The sequence below is a fragment of the Nannospalax galili genome, unplaced genomic scaffold, assembly GCF_000622305.1.
Source record: "Nannospalax galili isolate Female #2095 unplaced genomic scaffold, S.galili_v1.0 scaffold751, whole genome shotgun sequence".
NCBI lineage: Eukaryota > Metazoa > Chordata > Mammalia > Rodentia > Spalacidae > Nannospalax > Nannospalax galili.
In genome coordinates, this window is record NW_008331125.1 from 3325874 (window position 1) to 3348034 (window position 22161).

At 38.0% G+C, this 22161-nt stretch overlaps 1 protein-coding gene across 3 annotated transcripts in view; it reads right to left on the reverse strand.

The window, feature by feature from the left end:
* Ipo11 (importin 11) overlaps positions 1 to 22161 on the reverse strand; it is a 232719-nt gene that overhangs the window by 169687 nt on the left and 40871 nt on the right. For 2 of the 3 annotated variants that reach the window (XM_008856308.2, XM_029557873.1), the window contains exons 5-7: positions 21180 to 21383; positions 12277 to 12409; positions 8753 to 8811 (exon numbers count right to left, since the gene is read on the reverse strand). In XM_008856308.2, the coding sequence (XP_008854530.1) occupies positions 8753 to 8811; positions 12277 to 12409; positions 21180 to 21383 (396 nt within the window). The remainder of the gene's footprint in view (positions 1 to 8752; positions 8812 to 12276; positions 12410 to 21179; positions 21384 to 22161) is intronic. The other variant, XM_029557874.1, reaches the window with a different exon arrangement.

Sequence of the window (22161 nt, forward strand, 5' to 3'; positions counted from 1 at the left end):
CTAAATAGGCTAGTAATCAATGTGGCCTCGAAAAAGAAACCATATACATAATGCTGGCTGTCCATCTGCATGACTAGGACTAATGAGTAAGCTCCCAAAGCTCTTGAGCAGCCTTTATACTCCTGATGCTAACTAACAGCCATTGAAAATTACTGCCTAGGTCCATTATTTCCTTAGGAGTTACAAAATGATGACATTCTAATTATGTTATTCCTTTTACATTATTAGCTGTAATTTTTTCTAAAGAAATCTCCCTCAGCAACTATCTGATACTAAGCAGGGACTACAGTAGCAGGGATGCAGAGAAGGGCCAGTGACACACACTGCCCCTCTAACTTCATCATCCTGTTATACATTGTTTTAGGACTCTAAGCCAGGGCCGGGCAAGGTAGCATACACCTGTAATCCTTCTAGTTGGGAGGGCAAAGGTAGGTGGATCTCTATGAAATCAAAGTCAGCCTGGTCCACAGAGCTCTACGTCAGCTGGGCTACAGGGAGAACTTACCTAAAAATACAACTCTAAGTCAACTTTATATTGAATTTTGAAAAGGTTAAGTTGGTTTTGGCAGGCTACCCAGAATATAATAAGGGCAGTGTTAAAGGTACCAACTACCCAAACACAAAAATAAAAACAGCTATTTTGGCTCCTTTCCTCCCTTCTCAGTGAATAAACAAATCCAATTCTAATACTGAATCATCAATAAAAAACTAGATATTCTGATCTGTTCTCAAGCACCTATTCTGCATAGTCTCCAATTCGAGTCTTCCTAAGTGCTCTAACATAATTCCTTGTATTTCTTCCAATTCTCCAAGCCTCAAATTTCATAAAATATTTTATAAACTTAGCTTTATCAGACACTGATATTCCCTAATACAATCCATTCAAAAGATATGTAATATTTGCAGTGGTAATCTGAAAGCCATCATGAATACACTGACCTTCTGACACTATACTTTCCTGCTACATCTGAGCTACTTATGGCAGAGCTGCTGTTTTCTTTCTCTCTGCTTTTTGAAAGAATCAACTTTTCTAATATTGATTACAGTTGATTCTCTTTTCTTCCCCACAGTTGTGATGGTTTGAATGAGAATGTCCCTCATAGGTTCCAAGTATTTGGACATTCTGTCCCCAGTTGAGGGCACTGTTTGAGGAGGTTTTAGGAGATACAGCCTTACTAGAGGAAGAACATTACTGAGGGTGAGCTTTGAGAGTTCTTAAGCCTTGCTTCCTGTGCCTGCTTGAAGATGTGATCCCTTGGCTTCCTGCTCTGCTCCAGTGACATCTCTCCCACTATTATGGATTCTAATCCTCTGAACTGAAAGGTTAAATAAACTCTTCCTTCTATAAGTTGCCTTGGTCATGGTATTTTATCACAGCAACAGAAAAGCAACTAATACACCAGTGCTAGGATTAATGCATATTAGTCAAGTCTTCAACCACTGAGCTATACCTCCAGCTACAGTTGATTCTTCTACATCAAGATGACTTACACACTATGACATATGGCATATAAATTTAAATATTATACATTCTCTTAAGCTTTAAAGATACAAAGGTGATTTTTTTAAGCTCTCCTATGAACACTCAGTGTGTAAATTTCTTTATACATTAAAGTAAAAATTATTTTTAAAATAGTTTCCTTTCTAAATTTGAGCATGTATTATATCTGAGAAAATATACATAAAAAAGACAACTTACCACTTTAGTAAAAAGAATGATGATCTTTTCCAGTCTATCTCTACAAACATTATCTGTACCTATATTTCTACCTGTTAAAAATAATTTCAAGTTTTTAATGTTCTGTAAATTCACAAAGTACAATAATAAGTTGTATTTCTCACTATGAATTCATTACTGAAAAAACAAGATTTGTACCTAAGAAAACACATAACAATCATGTTACACTGAACAAAACTGATCCTAAAATATGAAGTAAATACATTTTAAGAGAATAACAATTTGAGCAAAAACTCATAAATCACATTTTCAAAGACTAAATCAGCTGGATTTTAAATATATCTTTTTTTTTTTTTTTCATCTTTTTGAGACAGGGTCTCCCTATAGCCCCAGCTGGCCTTTAACTCACTATGTAGACCAGGCTGGCCTTGAACCCACAAAGATTCAGCTGTCTCAGCCTTCCAAGTGCTGGGATTAAAGGCATACATCACCATGCCCCGCCTTGAAGTGTTTTCCAAGTAACATAATGCACCCAGAGAATAATATACTTAATATCATTTTCCCATATTTTACAACAAATTTGTTCTGGTAACTCTTCGAACTTAATTTTGTGCATGCAGAACGTTCATCAACTCATCAATTCCTGTACTCTCTAATCATTTTCTATATCTGTTCTCTCATTTACCTCGTTTACTAACTTCTATTCTTTCTTCTACTACTCCATTGGTGATGATCAGAGCAAAATTACCTGTTTTAAAAAATTATCTGGCAACAAATTCAATAAAGTATGTGCTAAATTAACAATGAGAGACAAAAGCAATCAACAACTCTAACAAGTGAGATTAAGATTCCCTTAGTCTGGGGCTGGAGAGATGGCTCAGCGGTTAAGAGCACTGACTACTCTTGCAGATGGAACCAGGTTCGATTCCCAGCACCCACATGGCAGCTATGAACCATCCTTAACTCCATTCCAGGGGAATCGAAGCTCTCTCTGACCTCCATAGCATTGCACGACACGGGTACACTCACATATATGCAGGCAATACACTCATACACATAAAATAAAATATTAAAAAAAGAAAAAAGATTCCATCAGTCCTTAAATACACATACAGTATATGCACATACACATACATGTGCATCCTGAGCAAAAGTTGTTTACAACCACACAGAAGGTACAAGGTAACACACATATCACCAGTAAAAATACAACATAAACATAAATGTTAAATTTTCTTGGTGAAGCAGATTACAAAAAATTACATAATCAAAATATAATTTAAGGAAATGTATATCTTATATCCTAGTGAGATATATAACACACTAAAAGAAATAATTTACAGGAAACCTAAACAGCATTTGGCATATAGTACACACTTAATAATTATTTTTAAAGTATTTTATTTTTATTATTTTTACTTTATGGGAAGCATGGTAGTGCAGGAGGCAGAGGCAGGTGGATCTCTGTGAGTTCAAGGCCAGCTTGGTCTACATAGTGAGTTCCAGGCCAGCTGGGACTACATGTAGAACCTGTCTCAAAAAGACCAAAAAAATATATATAAATAAATAAATAATTTTTGTTTTAGGAGTATGGTGCATTGCCTAAATGTATGTAAATGCACCCATGCCATGCAATGCCTTTGGAGTCAAAAAAGAACATTGGATTCCCCTGTAACTAGAGTTACGGATAATTGTTAACCACCACATATGTGCGTGTTAGGATCGAACCCAGGTCCTCTGCAAGAGCAGCTGGTACTCTTAACCGCTGAGTCCCACATTTAATAATTATTAAACAAATAATCGTTATGGATGTCTACATAGAAAAAGGTAGTAGTAGAAATTAAAGGAATGAACACACTGAATTTTTAGAAGTTTCCTCTATAATCAGGGTAAGACAGATATATGAAGACAAAACTAAGCTTCCAAGCTAAGCTCAAATAATTAATTACCAAACTATAAGATATTAACTTTTGTCACATACAGGTTCCGTCCAGCTACCAAGAGCTCACTTGGGCTGCCCAATGAACAAGGAATGAGACAAATCACTATCTAGAGATTTCTATGTACAGAGCAGAAGTTACTGATGAATATGAATTTTCTCATCTATACTAATCCTTCACCAGTCCTAGCCATTAGTGAATACTGAATAAAAGAAAATGATTATCAATTGTACAGTAAAAACTATGACACAAGTACTTACTGCATTCCAGAAACTGCTTTAAACGTTCAAATATTCCATGTAAAAATCCCTAGAAAAGAATACATTTTAAAGTGTTTCAATTTATTCTGTTACAGACATAACCCTAAACATTCTTCAGGAACACTAAAACATCTACCACACGACTGAAAAAGAAAAATATCTGAAAGAACTAGATGAGGTTACATATGCCTGAAACCTCAATTTTCTGGAGGCAGAATGAGTGTAAAGCCAATCTGGATGATATAAGCCCCAGTCTTTAAAGTAAAACCAAAAAGGAGGGGAAGCATAGCTAGGAAGACAGCTCAGTCAATAAAATGCTTGCCACACAGCACGAGGATCTGAGTTTGAACCCAAGAACACAAGTAAAACAGCTGGGTGTGGTAGTGGGCCCTCATAATCCCAGTGCTGGGGAGGCAAAGACAAAGAGACCTCTAGGGCTAAAGGGGGCAAGACTAGCCAATATGGTGAGCTCCAAGCCAGTGAAAAAGATTGTCTCAAAACACAAGGTGCTCAGCACCTGAAGGATGCCCAAAGTTGACTTGTGTGTGGTACAGGCAAACACACCCACACACATATCCACACTAACACATGTGTTCACACATATGTGCACACACAAAAGGAAAGAAAAAAAATCAGAACAAAGTAATGGCTGAAGAAAAGTGTCAATACCAAATAAGGAACAAAACAATTTCATACATTTTTTTTGACGAGTGTAGCTATATTGGGTATCAAACTCAAGGCCTCACACATGGTAGGCAAGTATTTTATTGCTAAGCTATATATATATATATATATATATATATATATATTCCTAGCCCTTTTTGAGATATAGTCTTGCTAAGTTACCCAACCCAGCCTCAAACTTGCAATCCTCCTGCCTCAGATTCCCAAGTAATTGGTAAAGGTATATATCAACATGCTCAGCAACAATTCATAATTATAAACAAATCTTCAACAAGAATATAGTTTTAGCAACTTCAATATCTCATTTCAGACACAAAAATCACTTTACGATAAAGTTTTCAACAATCATTCTCACTAAACACTCTTTAAAATCTTTATTGAATTTTCCTCAGTCCTCATCACCTTTGACATACTGCTTATCTGTTTATTATGTGGCTCCACCCAGTAGAATGGAACTGAGAGATCTGCCTGCCTCTGCCTCCTAAATGCTGAGATTGTGCCACCATGCCTGTAAAGCAGACCCTTTTTAAGCCATTTTATTTTCAGATTATTTGTCTTAGAAATAACAGCTGGAACATTAATAATGAAAAGTAACAATTTGATAAAAAGACAGTTTCACTATAGAAAAAATAAAACCCACCAAGATTCCATGTGTATCTTTTTTTTTTTTTTTTTTGGTCTTTTTGAAGTAGGGTCTCCCTGTAGCCCCAGCTGTCCTGGAACTCACTACGTAGACCAAGCTGGCCTTGAAATCACAGAGATCCACCTGCCTCTGCCACCCAAGAGCTGAGACTACAGGCATGCACCACCATGCCCAGCTTCCATGTGTATCTTAAATTTATAAAAGGGTCGCATGTCCTACACAGTAACTATAAAATAAATGGAATTTTATTCTTTTTTTTTTTCTGTGAGATGCGATTTCACCATTTAGTCCCAGCTGGCTTGGACTTCACTACATAGCCCCAGCTAGCCTGAAACAGTGTAGCCCAGGTTAGCCTTAAATTCCTGAGCAATTCTGCCCCTGCTTCTTGAATGCTGGGATTACAAGCATATGCCACCATGTCTGGCTTATTCTTTTTTGTTTTTAATAAAATTACTCTATCAGTTAGTGATCTCCAAAAAAAAAAAAAAAAGGATAGAAAATTATAATGGGCATGAAATTTTAGTAAGCTTGTCAAAAGAATCAATAATATATAGAATTACAGCTAACTAACTTGTAGTCTAAATAAACTAAGTTATTACATAACATTCATTTAATGAATGTTACATAATTGAATAAAATTCAAATTAAAATAGCTATTAAATTCTTGGGAACTTTAACTATTTGCCAAGTCCATTACAAAAATTCCCTATCCTCCTTAATCCTCACAATATCTAGTGAGTCAGCATTACTATTTCATCTCCTTATTACCAAAAAAGGAAATGAATATCATAGAGTATGGTAAGGAATACTCTGCTAGGACCACACTATCTGCACAGTCAACTTATATTCAAACCATAGCCTTCTGAGCTCAGAACCTTGTCACTCTCACATTTGCTTCCTTAACACCTTTAAGTTGTTATTTTTACCAATTTTGTATTCTTTGAAAAGTCCTAAATTTGATAAAATTTTATCCTCTTAAGACAATATATATTAAATACTACAATAAGGCATATATAATAAAGGCTGATAAATAATTTCTGAGACAAAAGATAGGATACCAGAAAGTTCATAAAATACCTATGTATCCATGAGAACTATTAGTTCACCTTCTAAGAATATAATCCAAATCAATTTATTTTCATTGACTAAAAAAGACAATATTTTAATTAATATTATGATATCCAAAATAATGTTACATTACTACGCCTTCTGATGTACTATGCTCCTCCTATATCATCTACGGTATGTATGGACTCGCTCAACAGTAACTACTAAGCTTTTATTATACAGAAAAGATTGCTCCAAGATCTGGGGTCAAAAGCAAATCAAAATTCTGCCTCCATAAATTTATATTCTAGTGAGGTGATGGAGAATGGTCAAATTGGTTTCTACAAAATGTTTTTACGTAATAAGGTCAATTAAAACTTAACAGTATTAGAGGGGGATAGATGGTTCAATGGTGAAGAGCACTGACTGCTCTTGCAGAGGACCTGGGTTCAATTCCCAATACCCACATGGCAGCTAACAATTGTCCATAACTACAGTTCCAAAGGAATCAACACCTTCTTCTGACCTCTGCATTGTATAATACAGGTGGACTTACACACTCAGGCAATACACTCATACATATAAAATAAAAATATTTTTTTAATTTATCAGTATTTACTTATTTTTTAAAACTATTTTATTTATTATTTTTATTTTATGTGTATGAGTGTATTGCCTGCATGTACGTGAGTGCACCCATGTTGTCCAATGCCGCAGAGGTCAGAAGAGAGCTTTGGAGTCCCCTGGAACTGGAGTTAAGGACAGTTTGTAGGAGCTATGTGGTGCTGGGAATCGAACCCGGGTCCTCTGCAAGAGCAGTCAGTACTCTCAACCGTTGAGCCATCTCTCCAGCCCCAAATTTATCAGTATTTAAAACTGAGGTTGATTTATCATTTTTATTTGTTCTGCTTCTGAGACAGTCTCATTCTGTACCCCAGATTCCCCTCAAACTTGGAAACTTCATGTTTTAGCCTCCAAAGTACTTAGATTACAGGCATGCAGCAAGAGAACTGGATTGATACCACTTTTTGATACATGTTCCAGCAATCTGGTTACACACACACACACACACACACACACACACACAGAAGTGCATATACTTTACACATTGAAGAAAGGGGGTTGGGGATTTAGCTCAGTAGTAGAGTGCTTGCTTAGCAAGCTCAAGGCCCTGGGTTCGGTCCTCAGCTCAGAAAAAAAAAAAAAAAAAAAAAAAAGACAAAAAACAAGGCAACATATTGAAGAAAGTACCCTCAGGATACAATTTGAAAAGTACACAACAAAAGACAACCAAGTGTTTATTCTACTATTTTTTACCAGTATTTAAAAATTAAAAGCAGAGACTGGGAATATGGTTCAGTAGCACAGTACTTGCCTAGCATGAACAAGGTCTCATTCCCAGCACTACAAAAATAAAAAGAATAAATGAAATAAGACAACTAAAAACAGGGCTGGAGAGATAGCTCAGTGGTTAAGAACACTGACTGTTCTTGCAAAAGACCCGGGTTCAAATCCCAGCACCCACATGGCAGCTAACAACTGTCCATAACTCCAGTTCAAAGGGATCCGACGGCCTCTTCTGTCCTCCACAGGCATTGCACGACACGGGTAAACTTACATACATGCAGGTAATACACTCATACACATAAAATAAAAATAAAAATAAAATAAATAAATAAACTAAAAACAATGCAGGGTAAATCAAAAAAGTAGGTGCCAAACACCTTTTATCCCAAAACTTGAGAAACAGAGGCAGGAGGGTCTCTGTGAGCTCCAGGCTAGCCAGGACTACCCTGTCTCAAAAATCAAAAAGGAAACAAGAGGAACAGGCAAGTAAATTACAAGAATCTTATATTGACTTAACTTTTAAAAAATATGCGCTGGCAAGAAAGCTGGTCATTTAAGGGCACCCTGTGCCACACTTGATAACCTGAGTTTGATGCCCCAAACCCATATAATAGGAGAAAATTGATTCCTGCAAGTTGTCCTCTGACCTCCACATGCCCACCATGAGACACACATACCAACACACATAAATACACACACACACACACAGATTAAAATGTAATTTTAAATTTTTTAAATTAGTTCACTGAAAATTATACAAAACAATCATTAAAACTATAATATTATAACAATATAATTGAGTTCATTAAAAAATGAAGAGGGCCTGGAGAGATGGCTCAGCAGTTAAGAGAGTTTATTGATCTTCCAGAGAACCTGAGTTCAGTCCCAGTACCTACACCAGGCAGCTTGCCACAATCTGTAACTCCAGCTCCATGGGCTCCAATCTGGCCTCCTTGGACACCCACTGTTTGAGAGGCAGAGGCAGGGAGACTGCTGTGACATTGAGGCCAGTCTAATCTACATAGTTCTAGGCCAACTGGGGCTACCCTGTCTCAAAAAGACCCCCCCAAAAAAACATATGCTTTAAGACATTCAGAAAAATACCAAACATTGTCCAAGTAGCCACAAAGCATAAATCACTTCTGTTACTCACCATCACCTCCATATTCTTATGAGGTTCCACAAATCCATTCACAGTTAACTTACGCAGCACTGAAAAGGAAAGGGGAATTTGGCCTTATTTCTTAATATTTTATCCTATCATGATCACAATTATAATAATCTGAACCACAAAACCTAGTCAAGCTTGAAGGTTAATGTGGCTTAATTAATCTCTTCACTGAGTAGATAAAGACAGGCAAACCTTAGTCATTTGGGTGGTAAGCAGTTAGTAGGAAAGATGGAACAAAAGTCCAGTTCTTCTCAACATAAGAAGTGTTTGTTCTCACATGTAGTTATGCTGTTTATACATATGTTGGGGGGGGCACACAAACACATTTTGTCAATACTTCTTACTTGAAATTGAAGGTAACTTTCCTATAAATTTCAAAATACAACTAAAAAACTTCAGTTTTAGGCAACATAGAAATAGAATATCCCCCAAAGGGGCATGTAAAAATTAAATTCTGTATATCCCCTGTCCCACTATGTTCCATAAGCTTTAGGTATAGAAGTTCTACTGTAGATGTGTCACTTAGGGCTGGGCATCTCACAAACACTTATTTATTCTCTGTGTGTGACCAGTAGTGAAACTCTGTAACAGTCTCCATCTGTTGCAAAAAGGAGTTCCTTTGATGAGTGGGGACAGGGATACTGGTCAGTGAATACAGGATACATATTTAGCACATAATAAGAAATTATATTTGTCTAGGGATGTAACAAACATAGGGTTTTCTCTAGTATCTATGACCTCTCCAGCCATGTGTATTTGCCTATGCTTATAGTACCACATGAGTTCTGTCCCACTGAGCAAGCTTTAAATCCAATGTGTCTCTCAGCTCTCACCAGTGAAGCTTCCTCATGCAACACAGAATAGAGGCCACAACTAGCCAAAGCATAGAGAATAAAAGACTACAGAGTACACGTCCCTGGACAGAACTCCTATATTAAACCTCAACCACCCATGGCTGAGAGACACTGTGGAAGGAGGGCAGAAAGATTATAAGGGCCGGGGATGGTGGATCACCACAAGAAAACAGTTTTCTGGGAACTTGTTCATATGAACTTATAGCAATAGTGACAGCATGCACGTAACTGATGCAAACTCAAACCAGACAAAAACCCAGCAAAGGAACCAGAGAGATGGCTCAGTGATTAAGAGCACTCACTGGACCTAGGTTCAATTCCCAGCACCCACATGGAGGTGAACAACCATTTGTAACTCCAGATCCAGGGGACTCCAACACCCTCTTCTGACCTCTGTGGGCACTGCATGACATGGGTAGACCTACACACATGCAATTAATACACTCATATACAAAAAATAAAAATAATAAATAAAATATTTAAAAAAATCAGCACAGAACTGAAGAAATGGGCAGGAAGCCCCAGCCTTAGGAAGAAGAACTACTGGCATTTGATCACTACTGGGTGAGGGAAAACTGGGCTTTAAGGGAGTGACACTAGAAAGGCTGACCAAGCACCAGTGGATGAAATACCAAGCGACATCTAGGGACAAACTTGACTCAATAGGCCTTAACATACATGACAGAATGCATGAAATCCAGTGGGGAGGCTATGAGGAGGATGCAGACAGGAGAGGGGGTCTAAATAGGATTAAGATGTATGAAATGCACAAAAATTTAATAAATATATATATTGAGAAAATTAAATTCCTTCCAAATCTGGCATAGACTATGGTACTCAACTGTAAGCATCACATCTTATAGTAACTCTAAAAAACAATGTGCGCAGATGTAGGTAACTAAGGCAAAAGATGAAATCAGAACTACATTTGAATCCTCTCTCCATTGCTATAACCATATAACTTTGGGAAACTTTCTACATCCCACTTTCCTCGTATGGAAATGTGGTTAGTAAGTCCTACTTGACAGAGCTACTAAAGGATTCAATAGCATAACATGTAAAACAGCAGAATTCCACAATAAAAATGATAGCCTGAGACAATTTGGAAGACAGAGCCTAGGGCCTCTTGAATACTAGGCAAACATGTACAACTGAGCCACATCCCAGCCAGAGACAAAATGTGAAGCCACCTTATTAAATAAGCATTGCTATCTATATTACTATAGACTTATGTGTTGTGTTCATAAGTCCAAAGGCTGTGTATTAAAATTAATTTTAGAAGGTGATTACCTACTGCCCAGCTTCTTAAACTGTGGGGCACAACCACAGATCAGGTTGCATAACTCAATGGAAGGTTTGAAAAATGTGACAATAATAAAAGGGTTACAAACCAAAAATTAGTTCAGAATCAAACATACAATGAATCCAAGGAGTTTCTGGCAGCTCTTGCCCATGCTGCATTGCAGGATTTCACTGAAGTCTTGATTCTGAATACACAATATGCACACTTTGCACTGCATGCCATTACACACACCAATGAACACTGCCTGAAATAGCTCAGTTTAGATTTGAGGCTGCTGTATGTTATGAAGAGGTATTTTTAAGCTGTATTTAAGGTTGGTTGGTTTGTCTGTTTTTTGTCTTTTTGAGACAGGGTCTCCAAATAGCCCCAGCTGGCCTGGAACCCACAGAAATCTGTTGGGATTAAAGGCATGCCCAACCACATCCGGTTGGGTTTTTGGTGCTATAGAAACATAACGGTTTAATTACAGAAAACAGAGATATTTATTATTTTTCTACTACCTTTACTTATCATGTAAACATCAACTTAGTTTATCTTTAGATTGCATTGTGTTAGAATATCTGATTTTTTTTTTTTTTTTAAACAGGGTCTCACTATGTAGCCCTGGCTGGCCTGGAACTCTGTGTATACCAGGCTGGCCTCAAACTCAGAAATCCGAGTGACTCTGACTCCTGGGTGCTGGGATTAAAGGTGTGTGACACTGTACTCAACAGTGTCTGATTTTAAAACCATTTATCTGAGGTGCTGACTTCAGGTTCATTTTGTTAAGAATATCATTAAATAGCAGCATTAACTGACATGCCAAAGTAGAAGGGGGAAATTTCAGAAAGATCCAAGCCTAGATGAAGAGCTACAGGCAATCAATGGCTTACTGAGAATGGGAAAATCAGTTTTCTCCAGGGACAAGTATCCTGATTAGTTATGCAATCATAAGTGGCCACCCCTAAATACATGTACCTATGGGCAATACTAAATGAACTTAGCAGGTTATGAATATACATAAATATGTATGTATGTATGTTATGTGTATATATAAAAACGATAAAGAAGTCATAAATTTGAGAGGAAGTCAGGGGAGAGGAGAACACAGAACAAAAAGAATCATTAACATAATACAACTCATCCACTTCAACTGACTTGGTACTTTCCTAAGTTAAAGTAGGCTAGAAGAACAGCTATTCTTACAAAAGAAAAGAAAAGCCCTCTAAGCTCTTGTCTTATATAGCTTATAGAGAACTCCTTCGATTATTTTCTAAGTGCAATCAGGAATGAAATCTATCCCAAGCAACTATTTCGAAACTGTGCTGAGGAATGGTATTTCAAAGATGAAAGAGCAAGCTTAATAGTACCTTTTAATGATAGTAGTGTTCGTTCTAGTGAACTTAGAACTGCAGCTTCATTGCCAGAAGCAATCTGTTGAAGGAATGTGTCCGTATGGTGATTCCACAGAGAGCACGCAAAATTATAAATTCCAGAAGTTAACTGCAAAGAAACAGAATCAAATCTATTCATAATATACTACACATCTGAATAATATATTACAACTAGAAAACAATATGGTCTTACAATTAAACATACATCATCAATGAGATCTGAAACAGTCAAAAGTATTTATGACAATGCTTCCAATACTTTTATCCACAACACACAGTAATAAGTACAGTGTGTTGTACACTCGCTGTTATACACCTGAAGTACTCATCTCTTAAAACAATATTTAGCCTAATCAAGTCTGTATTTACAGTCTGGTATTTTTTTCTATTTTTACTTTTCTTTTGCCCTCAATAATGGCTTGCAATCTCGTTTTTTAAAAAACAATCATTTATGAACCATCACTAGGCATGTCAGGCAAATTGATATATCAGACAAAACTATAAAATTAGTCACACTTTCCATGTTCCTCCAGTTCTGCCCATATTGCTTTTGGGTATTTAAAGTTAGGAAATATACAAACCATCTGGCTTTCAGACCATGCTCTTAATTTATACCAGTGCTTACAAACCTGATAATGGGCTGAGGAATTGCTAACTGGTAATTTCTTACCTATCCTGCATATACAAAATACAAATTATAGTGTACAAATTATATTTACACTAAATATAAGACCCTCCACTCACTCCCAAAACAAAGACTAAGAACTACCATAAACATCTCTGAATACTCTGAATACTGTATCCTAATCACAGAATTACAACTGCAGTAACAGCTGGGCATGGTGGTTTATGCCTTTAATCCCAGCACTCTGGAGGTAGAGGCAAGCAGAGCTCTGAGTTCCAGACCAGTCTGGCCTAATGGTCTACATAGCAAATTCCAGAGCATACAGTGGGACCCTGTCTCAAAAAATAAATAAATAAATAAATAGACAGCTAGGTAGATAATAATAGAATCAATCAATTAATCATTAAAATAAAATTTTGCTTTGTTCCATAAAATCTTTTACACTTATAATTTGACTCTAAAATCATATGTAAAAAAATATGACTGGGTATGGTGGCACACGCCTTTAATCCCAGCATTTGGGAGGCAGAGGCAGTTGGATCTCTGTGAGTTCAAGGCCAACCTAGTCTACACAGCAAGTTCCAAGCCAGCTGGGGCTACAGGGAGACCCTGTCTCTAAAAAACCAAAAAGAAAAAGAAAAGAAAATATGTAATTCAGGCAATCAAAATAATAGTTAACTTGGAACAGGCAGGATGATATGGAGTTCAAGAGCAGACTCAGCAACAGTGAGTTAAAGGCCAGCCTGGGTACATGAGATTCTGCATCAAAAAAAAAAACAAAAAAAACACAACAGGGCTAGGGAGATGGCTCAGTAAGTCTGATTGTCCCAATCTGTGTAAAGTGGAAGTTAAAAACTGACTCCACAAAGTTGTCCCATGACCTCCAGATGCATACCATGGCACACATGCAACCACACACATTTTTAAAAAATGCATTAAGTAGATATTAAGAAAAGCAGCATGGCACACACCTGTAATACTAGGGAGGTGGAAAGAGAAGGACCAGAAGTTCAAGGCCAGCCTTGGCTACAGAGCCAGTTTGAAGCCAGCCTAGGCTACACAAAACCATGTCTCAAGAAAACAACAACAACAAAATAATATATTAGTAACAGTGGGCCCACAGTTGAGCACACTTGTAATCCCAGGTACCTGGGTGGCTGAAATTGGAGGATCCTGAATTCCAAGCCAGTCTAGGAAACATAGGGAGATATCATCTCAAAAATAAAAAAATTACAGACTGTGGGTCAGGCATGGTGGAACATGCTTTTAATTCCAGCACTTGGAAGGTAGAAACAGGCAGATTCCTTTGAGTTCAATGCCAGTCTGCTCTACATAGTGAGTTCCAGGTCAGCCAAGGCTACATAGTGAGATCTTGTCTCAAAAAAAAAAAAAAACCAAACAACAAAATTACAGGCATTAATAACAAAGATCTTGGGGTTGAAGAGATGGCTCAGTAGTTAAGAGCACTGGCTGTTCTTACAGAAGACCCAGGTTTGATTCCCAGCACCCACATGGTGGCTAACAACCATCCATAACTCCAGTTCCCGGGGATCTTATCAGATCCCTCTTCTGACCTCCGAGGCACTGCATGACACGAGTACACTTACACACATGCAGGCAATATACTCTTGGCCACTATGTGGGTGCTAAGAACCAAATCCAAGTCCTCTGCAAGAGCTGCCAGTCATCTCTCCATCTCCTCCCTAAGACATCTTGATCATTCTAAATATCTGATCAGGTTCCTCACCTCCATAATCCCCCAGAGGGTGTCAGTTCACTCTGGCCTATCTTCAGGAGCAAAGAATCCTATTAGGTCAATTTCAACAGAAACTGGTTCTTACCCTGGATGTTTCCTCTTAGTAACTCCCCAGTCACTAATACTCCTTCTGCTCCCTATTCCCTGGCTATGACTCCCATTTTTCTTGTACTCAGTGTTGGACTCAATCTATCTTTCCTACCGAAAATCTTCTTCTACTAGCCCCTTCTGAGTAAGATCTGTCTTATCATCATTAACAAGTGTTTCGGTAATTTTTTCTTTAACAACTTTCAGTTCCACTGTAAAAGAACGAAGACAGATTTTTGAAAAAGAAACAATTAGAATAAACAATAAACAGCTGCCGAGTATCATCTATCCACAAGTCATGCATTACCTTTATTTGTCCCAGAAAGCATCAACTGATGTGTGCTTATGAAAAGCTTTGATGGAGAAGAGAAAGTGATGAAGCAAACCAAATAAGAGGAATAAAAATACTTTTTTTTACATTGTCTTCTGTGGTGGTTCATGCCTTTAATCCCAGTACTTGGGAGGCAGAGGCAGGTGGATCTTTGTGACTTCAAAGCCAGCCTGGTCTACACAGTGAGTTCCAGGCCAGCTGGGGCTACAGGGAGACCCTATCTCAAAAAGGAAAAATGTAGCAAGGAAAAGAATGTTTAGTGAGAATATGCAAATAAGCTATTTGGCGAAGCACTTTTAAGAACTGGTTCAAGCAAACCTCAAATACTTAAATTTCCTATATCTAACCAGAAGATACAGTGCCACCAACTGTCAGTTTGGTGACTTTAACTGAGAAGCACAGGCTTAGCTCTAAGCATAAAAAGCAAACCATTACAGTATTCCTTTAGCATTTCAAATATCATTAAAGATTTTAGCCTAAGGTACAGTGTCCTCACAATTTTCCATTAGGAAAAGTCAGCACTAAAATGTTTTAAAGCCATGTAACTCATTACTAATAGCAGCACAAAAATTGCAGAAAACAAAAGATGCTTTTGTCTGAAACTAATCAGCAAGACACACATTGAACAACAGAAGGTGGGAAACACTACCAAACAGCTGACCTTTCTTCAACTCAACAGCATGAACAAGAACAGGAATGAATACCACGCTTCTAAATTAATTAAAAGACACACTTTAAGGGATACAACTCATTTCACTCATCTCTTAGCTCAAAGAAATCATCTGTAAAAATGCCTTTGAAACTTACAGAAAACTGGGTAAAGTAGTTAAAAGATTTATCACTATTTTCACTATTTATTTATTTATTTATTTATTTATTTATTTATTTATTTATTTTTGGTTCGTTGGTTGGTTGGTTGGTTGGTTGGTTGGTTGGTTGGTTGGTTTTGAGTTTTTTTGAGAAAGGGTCTCCTTGTAGCCCCATCTGCCTCTACCTCCTGGGTGCTGGGATAAATGCATACACCACCATGCCCAGCTTATTTTCACTATTCTTAGACAGAGTAAGTTAAATGATTAAATAGATGGGAGGAGAGGGGAGGGAGGGGAGGGCAGAGGGGAGGGGGAGGCAGGAGGACCAAGAGATGGTCATCCTCAACTACATAGCAAGTTTGAGACCAGCCTAGGTTATATGAAATTCTGTCTCAAAAAAAGAGAGGGAGGGAAAGAGGGAGAGAGGGAGGGAGAAAGGGAGGGAGGGAGGGAGGTAGCAATGATTAAAATCTGCTAAGGGTAAAACAAAACTCTGATTTTACAGATGAATTTGGAAGAATTTAGAAAAAAGTATCATGAATTTTTAAATTATATTCTAAAATAGCTTTAAAAAAGTGAGGCAAAAAAAAGCAAAATGCTGATAGCTAAATTTAAGTCCCCTTTTTTTCCTTTTCTGTAAGTTCTGAACTTTTCTTTTTAATATTTTTTTATTTTTTTATTTTATGTGTATGGGTGTATTGTCTACATGTGTATAAGTGCACTCATGTCATGCAATGCCTGTGGAGATCAGAAGAAGGCATCAGATCCCCTGGAACTGGAGGTACAGATGGTTGTTAGCTGTCATGTGGGTATTGGGGATCCAACCCGGGTCCTCTGTAAAAGCAGTCAGTGCTCTTAACTGCTGAGCCATCTCTCTAGTCCCAAGTTCTGAACTTTTCAATAAAATAAAATATAAGCTGGGCATGGCACGCCTTTAATCCCAGCACTCGGGAGGTTGAAGCAGGTGGATCTCTGTGAGTTCAAGGCTAGCCTGGTTGGTCCACAGAGTGAGTTCTAGGACAGATGGGGCTACAGGGAGACCCTGTCTCAAAAAGACCAAAAAAAAAAAAGTAAAATAAAATATAAAAACTGGCTTAACAAGTTAGCCAAAAAAATAGAACTATTTCAATAGCCTTAAAACTAAAATGAAATTTTAACCAATCAATTTCTAAGCATGCTCTTGCTCAAAATCCCAAAGCTGCTTATTAGACACTCTTCACTGAAAAACTTCTCATAATGATTCGCCAATATTTCTAAAAACAAGCGATAAGTGTTGACTTACGAATGGTATGCATTTTCTTCTTCAGGTTCAGATTACATCATTTAATACAGCACACACTTGTATATCACATCACGATTAAGATATTGGCCAGTGGAAGAGAGGAGGGAGGGACATGCAAAGGCCCATGGTGGGAAGGGGGTCAGGAGAGGGAGGATGGTGGGAGGCAGGTGTTACTGGGGGGACAGTGGTGATAATGGGGACACTGGGACTAGAGAGGGAAGAAGGAGGGAGAAAAAAAGAGTAGAGATGAATGAATCTTGGGGGAATAGGAAACCTAGAGGGAAATGTGATATCAAAGCCCCCCAAGAAATGCACATACAGTGTCTGAACATTAGTGTATATGCATACCTGGGAGAGCTTGGCAAAGAACACAGTGACAGACAGAAGAGATCTCCCTCTGAGTGGTTGGTGAAAGTGGTCCAGGAGACTCCTAAAATAACACAGGCTATTGCCAAACCTCTTGGTTATCTTCCAGAACTAGATAAGACCCTACTGATGAAGACAAGACATACTTAGTATAGAGGAATGGAACAGGAACTGACCTGGAAGCCTTCTTTGGCTATCATAATGCTAGATGATGATATGCAAACTGCCAAGGGAGAAAAACAATCAGTAGTTCAATCCAGCCTTAAAGCCTAATAACCATAACAACACAGCATGGCAAACTACCTCTATTGGTGCAGTAGTGGTGCTGTTATCAACAGCTATCTAATTAGACTTAAAGCCTTCTCAATGGGAGGAAACTCATGGATGGCACTGTAAACTCAGCCAAATACACATGGCAGGAGAGGACTTAGACCCTAGAGAAAACCCTCTTTCATATCTCTGGACAAACGAAATTTCTTACTATATGCTAAATATGGATCCTTATATTTACAGACAAGCAAACCATACACCACTCATCAAAGCTTCCTTTTGCAGCAGATGAAGACTACTGCAGAACTGCACATCTGGTCAGACACAGACAACATATGTCTGAAAGATGCCTAGTACTAGGTGACACATCTACAGCTGAACCTCTACAACTTAAGACTCATGGATCATAGAGGAACAAGGGGTAGAGAGATAACTAATACATCCCTCAACTCTCACCAGTAAAGCTTCGTTATACAACAGAGTGAAATGCACACAGGCTGCAACTGGCCAAGTTTTAAAGAAAAAGAGACTGCAGAGTGTAGAATAGGACTCCCATATGGAACTTCATCCACCCACAGCTCTGGGACATTGCGAAACAGAAGGAGAGATTGTAAGAGCCAGGGCTGGTTCATGAACATGGGGAAGCAGAGGCTTCCAGGTCACTGGAAGCTTGTACATACAGACTTGTGGCAATGTTGGCATCAAGCACAAGACCAATGCCAACTCAATTAAACAAGGGCCCAAGGGGAGGAGAGAAATAGGTGGCGGGCCGGCACTACACTGAGAAGTATTGGAGACTGACTGCTGCTGGGTGGGGGAAAGTATGCCTTACATATGATCTCTAGATGGGGTGACTAGATTCCAGTGGACAAAGTTACACTGAAGGACACAGGTACAAATGCCTGAATGGATAGGACTTAAACATGTATGGCAGAATACATGAAGTCCAGTGGGGAGATGGGGGTGGCCTGGATGGGGGAAGGGGCCTAAATTTGATTAAGAACTGTTGTATGAAGTTACAAAAGCTCAATAAAAAAAATTTATATAAAAAAGGATATTGGCCAGTAGTCTTAAAATTACATTAGAATTATTATTTCTATCACAAATTTTCTTGCTTTCATTTTAACTGGAGGTAATGTAAGTTTTTAACAACTAGGTTTATATGTAAAGGCAGATTGTTTTACAGAAAATTAATTCTTGTTTATGTCAAATCAAGTTTAATTTTGTTACTACAAAACAATTTGCTCTCACTGCTGATTTTGCAATCTGACACCTCTAAAAAGAACTTCATCTACTTTAATATGGAGGGGAAAAGGAAAATAAAAATCCTGGAACTACATTGAGCAGCAGGCAGTGGTTTTAACTGTACCCTACACTATTGTGCCATAGCAACTAGTTCAGCTATGAACTCATACTTTTTTTATGTGGAAAGCTAATTTGATACTTGAAGACCATCTTGGCATTACAATAAATATCAAAAGAAGAGTTTCTGTACCTCAGGTTACCAAAATAATAGAAGTAGTTTTAACCAGCAAAAGTATTCTTCGTAATAGTCTTCCCACATAGCTACCTGCAATTCAACAACTCGAGCTCACTAGGCCAGATTCTCTTCCTAACACCTACTAGATATATATAACCAATGTTTCCAGGTTTATATAATTCAGTCCAAAATGAGATGTGCTAAGTAACTTTCTCTTAGTTATTTTTAGCTTGCTATAAAACTCAAAAATCTGCTTTTATGAAGTTTTGCTTTATACAACTCTGAAATATAATCCTTCCTTCCTTCCTTCCTTCCTTCCTTCCTTCCTTCCTTCCTTCCTTTCCTTCCTTCCTTCCTTTCTTTCTTTCTTTCTTTCTTTCTTTCTTTCTTTCTTCTTCCCTCCCTTCCTTCTTTCCGATTGGCCTAGACCTCATTATATAAACCAGGCTGGCCTCAAATTTACAGAGATCCACCTGCTTCTGCTGGGATTATAGGTGCCATCACTAAGCCCAGCTTAAATACAGTAATTTCTAAGAGCATGCCTCTTCTGTTGTTTAATCTTGGGGTGGACTGTTTTTGCAGTGCTGGGAATCAAATCCAGATCTCTGAACATGACAGGCAAGCAAACACTCTACCACTGAGTTATATCCCCACCCTGATTATTCATTAAACAGTTATGGAGCACCAATTCCACATGCACTTTTCTACACTAGTTAACAGACCCACAGTAGTAAAACCTCAATGTAGTGATCTGAGAAAAGTCTACAACTCAACACAATGTTTTGTCACTGGAAGTTACAAAGGCTAGGCATACCTGTATTTTAGTAAGTACAGGAAGGAATTAGAATCCCATTACCAAAAAAAAAAAAAAAAAAAATCAACCACTACTTATAAAGACTTCCTAGACTAAATACAAATTATATCTGAAAATAAAAAAAGCAACATGTAAGAATGTAACTTTTAGAAGTCAAAATAATTCATACTCCCACTGACATTAAGTATGATGGTTATTTTTTCCAACTTGGTACAAACTAGAATCACCCGGGAAGAGGGAACCTCAATTAAGGAGTTCCTACTATCTGACTGGCCGTATGGGCATGTCTATGAGGCATTTTCTCAACTTCTAATTGATGTAGGAGGGCCCAGGCCTCTGTGGGCAGTGCCATCCCTGAGCAGTAAAAGAAAAATAACTAAGCAAGCCAGGAGGAGCAAACCAATAACCAGCATTCCTCCCTGGTCTCTGCTTCAAGTTACCTTGAGTTCTTGCCTTGACTGCCCTTGATGAAGGACTGTAACCATAGTTGGTGGTGCTATTTTGTAATACTCTGGAACCTTTGGAACTGGGGCCTACCTAGCAGAATTGGGTGGCTAGGGACAGGCTAAACCAAGTTCTCAGCTTCCCTTCAGATGTGAATAGCCTCCACCAGATGTACTTACCACCATCAACTATGCCATGCCTTCCCTGCCATGATGGACTAAAACGAAGGGCCAAAACAAACTCTGTAAGTTGTTTCTGTTAGGTATTTTGTCACAGTGGCAAGAAAAGTGACTAATAAACCTCTCAGTGGTACCTCAACTTACATCCACCAGTTATCTAACTCTACTACTTCCCTAGCAGTTCCCTTTACCACTGTTTCATTGAAGATTCATTATCACATCTAAACCCTGTCAACAGTCACAAATCAATTTCCCTTTCAACCAATCATCCTAAGTGACATCCTCACTGACACTGATCATTCCATTCAATCACTGCAAAGGTTAAAATCAGTGAGAATTCACAATCTTCCCATAAAATACTAAAAAAAGGAAAACTACATTCACCTTTACACAAATAGTATAATTTTCATAGTCAAATGAATGTGAAATAACCTACATCATAAAACAGTTTTCTGTCAGCAGCCAGTCGTTTGGATGCCAGGGTCTTGGTAACATGATAGAATGTAAGCAATGCTCTGTGCTGTCGAAGGTCATCTTGGACTTTAACTGACTCTATAAGAGTGGGAATCAGTTCAGGCCATTGTCTAGGACAATCCAACCGGGCAACTTTTGCAATCAGCACTGCAATCTGAGTTGCAATCTGGTTAATTGGTTCATTAAAGTTTGTGATGAGCCCTGCACGCAATGTTGACAAATAGTCATGAAATGAAGGCAATGGATAAATAATACATTCATGGTTTAAAATTATCTCTTACTTTAAAGCTATATATTAACAAAAATGATTAAAATTATACTGAACTACTGAAGACAATAGTCCCCAAAGCATATTCCGTGGACTCTAAAAATCTTTTCTATGGTCTTGTTTACCAGCTTTCTCTCTCTCCCCTCTCTTCTCTCTCTCTCTCTCTCTCTCTCTCTCTCTCTCTGTGTGTGCTGGGGGTTTTGCAGGGGAGGGGAACTCTCACAGGTTACCCAAAACAGCCTCAAACTCACTCTTCTCACTAAAATTTTATTTTGAGAAGTTACTGCTTGTTTCAAAAAATGTTAAACCAAATAGAGTTTATTTTTAAACTAAACTGTTTAAATTTCTCAGTTTTAATTTCTAATACAATAAATTCCAAAAGATATACTCCACAAGTTCTTCAACAGTAGCAGTATAAAGAGGTTCTGCAGCCACAAAGTTTAAGAAATGTGGCCTTGGGATGAGAGGGAAGGCCCAGTGGTTAAGAGCACTAGCTGCTCTCACAGAGGACCTGGATTCAGTTCCCAGCACCCATACTGAAGCCCACACCATCTTGTAACTCCAGTTCCAGGAGATCTGATGCCCTCTTCTGCTTCTGTGGACATTGGGGCATTGCATGCATGTGGTGCACTTACATACATGCAGGCAAAAATACTCGTAACATAAAATAAAAATA